At 47.4% G+C, this 9,027-nt stretch overlaps 1 protein-coding gene across 1 annotated transcript in view; it reads right to left on the reverse strand.

Moving 5' to 3' along the window:
• Window positions 1-9,027, reverse strand: part of plxdc1 (plexin domain containing 1) — a 186,701-nt gene that overhangs the window by 48,860 nt on the left and 128,814 nt on the right. The window contains exon 5 of the mRNA XM_016543461.1: window positions 7,758-7,880. Coding sequence (XP_016398947.1) covers window positions 7,758-7,880 — 123 coding nt within the window. The remainder of the gene's footprint in view (window positions 1-7,757; window positions 7,881-9,027) is intronic.

Consider the following 9,027-nt stretch of genomic DNA (forward strand, 5'->3'; position numbering starts at 1 on the left):
CAGGTTTTAGCCAGGTTTCTGTCAAACAGAGCACATCTAGGTTATGATCAGTGATCATATCATTTACAAAAAGTGCTTTCGTAGAAAGGGACCTGATATTCAATAAGCCAAGCTTTATCATTTGTTTATCCATATTACATCTGTTTTTTTATTTTATGAACAATTAAATTGTTACTCTTAAATTGGTTTGGATGTTTTTTTGTATTTTCTAGTTCGGGGAACAGTCACAGTCTCTATAGGGTGATATCTAGGTGAAAGAGTCTCTATGTGCTGAGAATGAACTGATTTCTGTGACATGAGGAGGCTAGCAGACGGTGGTTTAGCCAGTCTGTCTGCGGGCTCTGTAACCAGAACTGAACAATGTACAGGACTCCCTGAGCTAGTCGCATCCAATGCCGTATCTACAGCCCTCACATTCTTACTATACTCAATTAAAGTTTGGATGCGTGTCTCTAATTCTGAAATCTTCTCTGTCAGCCTAACTATTTCCCTCCTGAGACGTGTTGTCTAACCCCAATAGAGTTCAGAATGTCTATGAATGCTGATCCCAATGCATCTTTTTCATTATCAACATGGATATTAAAATCACCAACAATTAAAACTTTATCTGCAGCCAGCACTAACTCGGATATAAAATCAGCACATTCTTTAATAAAGTCTGTATGGTGCCCTGGTGGCCTGTATACAGTAGCCAGTACAAACGACACAGGGGATTTATCATTAACACTTGTTTCTCTGGATAATGTTATATGAAGCACCATTACTTCAAACGAGTTATACTTGAAACCCGCCTTCTGAGAAATACTGAAAACATTGTTATAAATTGAAGCAACACCTCCCCCTTTACCTTTTGGACGCGGCTCATGTTTATAACAGTAATCTTGGGGGGTAGACTCATTTAAAATAATGTAATCATCAGGTTTTAGCCAGGTTTCTGTCAAACAGAGCACATCTAGTTTATGATCAGTGATCATATCATTTACAAAAAGTGCTTTCGTAGAAAGGGACCTGATATTCAATAAGCCAAGCTTTATCATTTGTTTATCCATATTGCATCTGTTTTTTATTTGTTGAACATCAATTAAATTGTTACTCTTAATTTGGTTTGGACGTTTTTTGTATTTTCTAGTTCGGGGAACAGACACAATCTCTATAGTGTGATATCTAGGTGAAAGAGTCTCTATGTGCTGAGAATTAACTGATTTCTGTGACGTGAGGCGGCTAGCAGACGGTCGGTTTAGCCAGTCTGTCTGCTTCCTGACCTGGGCCCCAGTTAGTCAAGTACAAACTCTAAGACTATGTGCCATATTTCTAGAGAGAAGAGCGGCACCACCCCAGGAGGGATGAAGACCATCTCTTTTCAACAGTTCAGGTCTGCCCCAAAAACTCATCCAATTATCTATGAAACCTATGTTATTCTGCGGACACCACTTAGACATCCAGCCATTGAGTGACGACAGTCTTCTATGTATCTCATCACCACGGTAAGCAGGGAGTGGACCAGAGCATATTACAGTGTCTGACATCATGCTTGCAAGTTCACACACCTCTTTAATGTTATTTTTAGTGATCTCCGACTGGCGAAGTCGAACATCATTAGCGCCGGTGTGAATAACAATCTTACTGTATTTACGTTTAGCATTAGCCAGCACTTTTAAATTTGCCAAGATGTCAGGCGCTCTGGCTCCCGGTAAACATTGGACTATGGTGGCTGGTGTCTCTATTTTCACGTTCCGTACAATAGAATCACCAATAATTGGTGCACTTTGATCATGTTTCTCAGTGGGTGCGTCACTGAGTGGGGAGAACCTGTTTGATGTTTTGATCAGAACGGAAGAGCAGTGTTTTGACCCTCGACTATGCCGCCTCACAGTCACCCAGTCGCCCTGCTGCGGAGGCATTGTAACCGGAACCGAACAATGTACAGGACTCCCTGAGCTAGTCGCATCCAAAGCTGTATCTAGAGCCCTCACATTCTTACTGTCCTCAATTAAAGTTTGGATACGTGTCTCTAATTCTGAAATTTTCTCTGTCAGCCTAACTGTTTCCCTGCATTTATCACATGTGAATCCCTCGCCGCTGACAGAGAGAGATAAACTATACATGTGGCAAGCGGTGCAAACAACAATAACAGGAGAAGAAGCCATTACTCACCGTGTTTGATGAATGATTCTGACTTACCACTGTTGTTTGATGAACTCGTGAAAAAATGGAGCGAGAGAGAAAAGAAACAGAGCAAGAAAAAAAACAGCAACAGACGCAAATAGAAACGTGAATGGAAACGCGAATGACAAGCTAACCGGCTATCGAATGCTAACGCGCTGCACCCTGTTCTTTGAAGTCAAAGAACAGGGGTCACCAAGTGCTGTGTGGCTTGTAAAAGTTGCCAACACTCTGCTGATGCAATAGCTGAAGAGTTCCAAACTTCCACTGACATTAATATCAGCACAAAAGCTGTGTAGCAGGAACTTTGTGGAATGGGTTCCCTATCTGTCGGTCACTACGAGTTATGTCGGGACGACGTTAGGGGTCTAACTTGCGAGCCCAATCATCTCTGAGTTTTAGAAAAAAACGCCAATGAGAATTGGCTAGTGGATTTTGCATGCTGAGACACTCCCCGTGCACACGGGTATATAAGGCAACAGCGTGCATCTACTCAGATTTTGCTTCGGAGCCGAGTGGTGAATGCAATACTCACTACAAAACTTTCAACTTTGTGTTGCGGAGGCTGTTCCTGGTTGGTGTTACGGCGCGTTACAGCGGTGTCCCTGTCAGCAGTGATTCCCCTGGACACCTCAGCTAAAAGAGCAGTTTCCTTTAAAAGAGCAAATCATGTACGATTTGCATCTTTTTCAAAATACCGTTTCGTTGTTTCCTGTCCTCTGTCGATGGCCACGATTGCTGTATACAGTGTCTGGACCTTCAGCACGCTGAAGCGGCGCCCGTGGATGAGTTATGCGTCTATTGTGGGCGTATGACCATGACATTGCTGCAATCACGTCTCTCCCTCCTCAAGGGGAGTGGAGCAGACCCCTAGGGTGTTGTTGTTACTGCCGAATCAGACCCAGAGCTGTCGGCCATGCTTACCCAGGCAGCTGTGCGGAGTGCGGAGCGCGGCTCACAACCGCGTTCTGCTCCGGTTCCTTTCTTCCCGGAGGTGCATGAAGAGGTGACGAAGACCTACGGCCAGAAGCTACTCGTCTCCCTCTTCCGTCCTCACTACCCTCGATGGCGGGGCAGCCAGGGGGTACATGGACATTCCCCAGATGGAGAAAGCGGTTGCGGTGCACTTGTGCCCGCAAAACGCCGCCACTTGGAGCAATCATCCACGTCTCCCGTCCAAAGCCTGTAAGCTGTCGCCGGTTCTCGCTGCCAAAGTTTTCAGTGCTGTGGGCCAAGATGCCTCTGCCCTGCATGCTATGGTGATCCTGCAGGTACATCAAGCCAAGGCACTCAAACAAATGCACGAGGGTAGTACCAACCCGAGGTTGATGTAGGAGCTGTGCACGGCAACTGACTTCGCCCTCCGGGGGACGAAAGTCACGGGACGGTCCCTCGGGAAGGCGATGTCCACTCTGGTGGTTCAGGAGCACCATCTCTGGCTCAACCTTGCTGAGATGAGAGACGTTGACAAAGTACGCTTTCTTGACGCTCCCATTTCCCAGGCTGGCCTGTTCGACGACACTGTCGAGGACTTTGCCCAGCACTTTTCGGCAGTACAAAAGCAGACTGAGGCCATTCAACACATCTTGCCCTGTCGTGATCCTCCAGCTGCCACCATTCCATTGCGGGCCTCGTCCCAGCCTGCTCGTCGCCGTGGGCGCCTTCCTGCCTCCTACACACCGGCTCTGCCTGTGCTGAGACACTGTCGAGGCCGGTGCGTTGAGCCCCACGTAGGAGAGTGGCGCCCCCTGTGTCGCACCCGGATGCTAAGTCCTCCAAGAAGACGACGAAGCGGCCCTGACACAGGCAACCCGGAGATGTGGGAGACTGCTCTTCAGGAGGTGGCGAGGACAGCGCTCCTTCCCCCGGAGGAGGGCCGGGCGGAGAATATTTCGTTTCATTATCTTTCTGTTCCGCCGCTGGCTCAATCTCTTGCACAAGGAGATTTTGTCCTATTGGTGAAGGATGCAATCGAGCCGGTCCCTCCAGCCGAGATGAGGAAGGGGTTTTACAGCCCTTACTTCATCATAACCAAGAAAAGCGGTGGCCTTCGACCTATCTTGGATCTGTGAGTCTTGAATCAAGCCCTTCACAAGCTTGATGCTTGAGGTTGATGCAGAAACATATTATCAAATGCGTTCAAGCCCAGGATTGGTGTGCAGCGATCGACCTGAAGGACGCATACGTTCATGTCTCGATCCTTCCTTGACACAGACCGTTCCTACGGTTTGCGTTCAAGGGTCGGGCATTGCAGTACAAGATCCTCCCCTTTGGGCTCTCCCTGTCCCCTCGTGTCTTCACAAAAGTCACGGAGGGCGCCCTTGCCCCTCTATGGGAAGTTGGCATCAGGATCCTCAACTATCTTGACGACTGGCTCATCATGGCCTGGTAGCGAGAGAAGTTGTGCGTTCACAGGGACTTGGTGCTCCGGCACCTCAGTCAGTTGGGGCTTCAGGTCAACCGAAAGAAGAGCAAGCTCTTCCCCGTGCAGAGAATCTCTTTTCTCGGTATGGAGTTAGACTTGGTGAGTATGATGGCACATCTCACCAAAGAACGTGCCCAGTCAGTGCTGAGCTGCCTGAGTTCTTTCAGAGGCTGGACGGTGGTACCACTGAAACACTTTCAGAGGCTCCTGGGGCATATGGCATCCACAGCCACAGTCACGCCGCTCGGATTGCTTCATATGTTCATATGAGACCACTTCAGCACTGGTTACACTCCTGAGTCCCAAGATGGGCATGGTTCTGCGGTAAATATCGTGTCACCATCACACCGATGTGTCCCTGCCTATTCAGCCCCTGGTCGGTCCTTGCTTTTCTACGGGGTGCCCTTAGAACAAAGTGTCGTTGTCACGACAGATGCCTCCAATACGGGCTGGGGCGCTACGTGCAATGGGCAGGCAACCTCGGGGTCCTGGACAGCCTCGGGGTTTGCTTCCCACGAGGTCTCCCACTGCCAGCTGTACTATTCCCTGACCCAGGCCCCCCTGGGCACGATGCACTGGCACACAGCTGGCCCCGGGTTTTATGCAAGTATGTGTTTTCCCCAGTGAGCCTGCTCGCACATACTCTGTGCAAGGTCAGGGAGGATGAGGAACAGGTCCTGCTGGTTGCACCTTACTGGCCCACCCGGACCTGGTTTCGGAACTCATGCTCCTCGCGACAGCCCCTCCCTGGCACTCCTTCCTCAGGGGTTGGGCACTATATGGCACCCACACCCAGATCTCTGGAACCTCCATGTGTGGCTCCTGGACGGGATGCGGCAGACCTGAGTGATCTGCCACCAGCCGTGGTAGACACTATCACTCAGGCTAGAGCTCCCTCTACGAGGCAAGCCTATGCTTTGAAGTGGAGTCTGTTGAATTGGTGTCCTTCTCACCGAGAAGACCCCCGGAGATGCTCGATTAGATTCATGCTTTCTTTCCTGCAAGAAAGGTTGGAACGTAGGTTGTCACCCTCCACCTTGAAAGTGTATGTTGCTGCAATTGCAGCACATCACAATGCAGTGGACGGCCGGTCCCTGGGGAAGCATGACTTGATCGTTAGGTTCCTGAGGGGTGCCAGAAGGTTAAATCCTCCTAGGACACCCCTGATATCCTCCTAGGATCTCTCTGTTGTCCTGGCTGGACTTCAGAGGGGTCCCTTTGAGCCGCTTGAATCAGTCGAGCTAAAGTTCCTGACTGTTAACACAGTGCTCCTGATCGCGCTCACTTCCATCAAGAGGGTCGGGGACCTCCAAGCATTTTCGGTAAGTGAAGAGTGCCTTGTGTTCGGGTCGGCCTACTCTCACGTTGTCCTGAGACCCCGGCCTGGTTACGTGCCCAAGGTTCCCACCACTCCATTCCGAGACCAGGTGGTGAACTTGCAAGCGCTGCCCCCGGAGGAGGCAGATCCAGCCTTGGTGTTGCTGTGTCCCGTAAGAGTGTTACGCATTTACGTGGACCGCACCCAGAGCTTCAGAAGCTCCGAGCAGCTACTTGTCTGCTACGAAGGTCAGCAGAAAGGGAAGGCTGTCTCCAAGCAGAGGTTGGCCCAATGGATAGTGGATGCCATCGCCTTGGCGTACCAATCCCAAGGCGAGCCGTGCCCCCTGGGGGTGAGAGCTCACTCCACTCGGAGTGTTGCTTCCTCCTGGGTGCTGGTGCACGGTGCCTCGCTGCGGGCTGGGTGACACATAACACCTTTGCGAGGTTTTACAACTTTTGTATAGAGGTTTCTTCCCGTGTGGGTAACAGGTAATTGGCGGGAAGAACTGACTCGATGTCACGCTTGCTTGCACCATTCCCCCTCACACGGGAATGTGAGCGCCTTTCTTCTCCCAGTAGAGTTCCCCGGTTATCGAACCCTGGTCGAGCATCCTCCAGCACCCCCCGGCAGTCAGACTTGGCGGAGCAGTCTGATGCCAGGCCCAGTACTGGTGTTACCATGCCCGGAGTTCCGGTCAGCCCCTGTACTGGGCTAGGTGTCCATTTGGCTTGATTCCCTGTGGGCAATCCTATATGTGTACTCTTCCACGGTAAGGTTTCCCTCTTGGAAACCCGTGCCTTCCCTTGACAGACCCACTCTGTCAGTCTCTTCTGGCAGTTGTTCCATCCCTACTCTAAGGTAGGACCTGCCTCAGAGACCCATTCCACATGTAGTACTGCCCCCTTACGGGTAGGATGTGGTCTCCGTAACAACGTTTTCCTGAAGGCTCGCTTCCCCATCGTTCTGCCAGGCTGAAAAAACAAATAGGGAAGATTTGAAGCAATCTTTCACTGAAGGTTGAAATCCCTTCCAAAAACTTTTTGTGGACGGAACAGCAGCTTGTGTTCAGGTTGTGGCATTTTACCCCTAGACCCCTAATGTCGTCACAACATTACTCGTAGTGACCGACAGATAGGGAACGTCTCGGTTACGTATGTAACCCTCGTTCCCTGATGGAGGGAACGGAGACGTTATGTCACCATGCCACAACCTAGAACCACTCGCTGTTGCCGGGACACGTTCTCGGCTCCTCATCGTAAAACCTAATGAGTGGATGCACGCTGTCGCCTTATATACCCGTGTGCACGGGGAGTGGCTTAGCATGCAAAATCCACTAGCCAATTCTCGGTGGCGTTTTCTCTTAAACTCAGAGATGATTGGGCTCCCAAGTTAGACCCCTAATATAGTCACAACATAACGTCTCCGTTCCCTCCATCAGGGAACGAGGGTTGCAATCCTCACATCACTAAGTCATGAATGGATGATTTTGGTGTGGAATAACTCAACATTATCAAGTCAGGAAGACCTTTATCATGTGGATCATCTTCTTTGTTTTGTTTGTAAATAAAATTGCACGCATGCTGCTCACCGGAGTGACAATGGTCTCCTGGTCGGCCCATCCATCGGCCCAGTGTCTTTTTATCATGTGCAAAGTTGTTTCATTTTCTCCTGCTCCAACATTGCACATTCATCGATTTTCTTTGTTTTGTTTGTAAATAAAAGTAAACTGCTGCATTTAGATCCACATCTCATCTCCTTGCCGTGGCTGCACCATAGCACAATCTGCACATTTGCTAAACCATTTTCAACATACAACATTTGTGATGCACTAATCCTAAGTGAACTCACCATTGTCCAGATACCGCACAGTGGAGTTTTTAGAAAAACTGGGATCAAAGTTTGCCATGAGTGGAGCAATATACTGCGTCGCTGTCAGCATGCGGTGTGTTATCTCTCCAGTGAAAATAAACCCTAAAAAAATATTAAGAGTTCAAGCATAAGATACAACATTTCCCACAAAAAGGCTGTATTGTTTTAGTTGTGTTTCACAAAAGGGCTATGTTAATTAAGATAAATATTTTGTGCATTATTATTGCATACCAGGATAGAACAAACACCTTTCTGTTTAATAATATGGCAAAGGTTATGGATTTTTTTTATTAATATTATTATTATTATTATTTTGCAATTACTACACCTTTCAAATTGCATAATTTATTTATTTATTTTTACTCTCAAACACAAGCACCATAAAAACAATTATATCTACCTAGAGGTCAATTTGCACACATTTACATTTTTTTTTTTTTAAACAGTTAGTTTTTTTTTTTGTTTTTTTTTACAGTTGCTAGGACTCATTTCTCAATACTTAGGTTACTTTTTCAAAACTCTTCCCACAGTTTTCCACACCAACCACACTTTCTCAATCACAAAACAATGACTTAAAAAACACTAACAACAGGTAGCATTATACAATGTTTTATATACATTTTCTATACAAAACAAGAATACAAAACCTCTACTGTTTAGAATTAAATGCAGTATATGTCACATGGTCCATATTTACATTACTTAAAAAAATATTCCTAAATTGCCCCTTTTTGTATAGATGGTAATTAAATCAAAAGACTAACATCTAACTTCTCCTTTCTTCTCATGCACCTCTGATCAATCTGATGGACACACAGTCACTGACTATTTCCTCTCCCTTCTAGTCAAGTCAAGTCAAGTCACCTTTATTTATATAGCGCTTTTAACAATACAGATTGTGTCAAAGCAACTGAACAGCATTAATTAGGAAAATAGTGTGTCAATAATGCAAAATGACAACTCAACGGTGTAAGGATTAAAGAAACAAAGATACTTTGATCTCCTGAGAAACAGACAATACAAACATACACGAGCATCTTCGAGACACCCCACAGAGTGGAGGTGCAGGAAACCCTCTCTCACATATGCATCAGTTCCTTTTCATCCCCTTCCTTCCCCTTACCCATCCTCCCTCCACTTGGTTCACTCAGAATGGTCAATAGTATAATGTTCTACATCAATGCAAATAATATTTACAGTCATGTTTGGTATCATTTGAATAGTCTCAGGGTGAGTGGTACAATGGTCT

The sequence above is a fragment of the Sinocyclocheilus rhinocerous genome, unplaced genomic scaffold (genome assembly GCF_001515625.1).
Source record: "Sinocyclocheilus rhinocerous isolate Xijiao unplaced genomic scaffold, SAMN03320098_v1.1 scaffold2234, whole genome shotgun sequence".
Taxonomy (NCBI): domain Eukaryota; kingdom Metazoa; phylum Chordata; class Actinopteri; order Cypriniformes; family Cyprinidae; genus Sinocyclocheilus; species Sinocyclocheilus rhinocerous.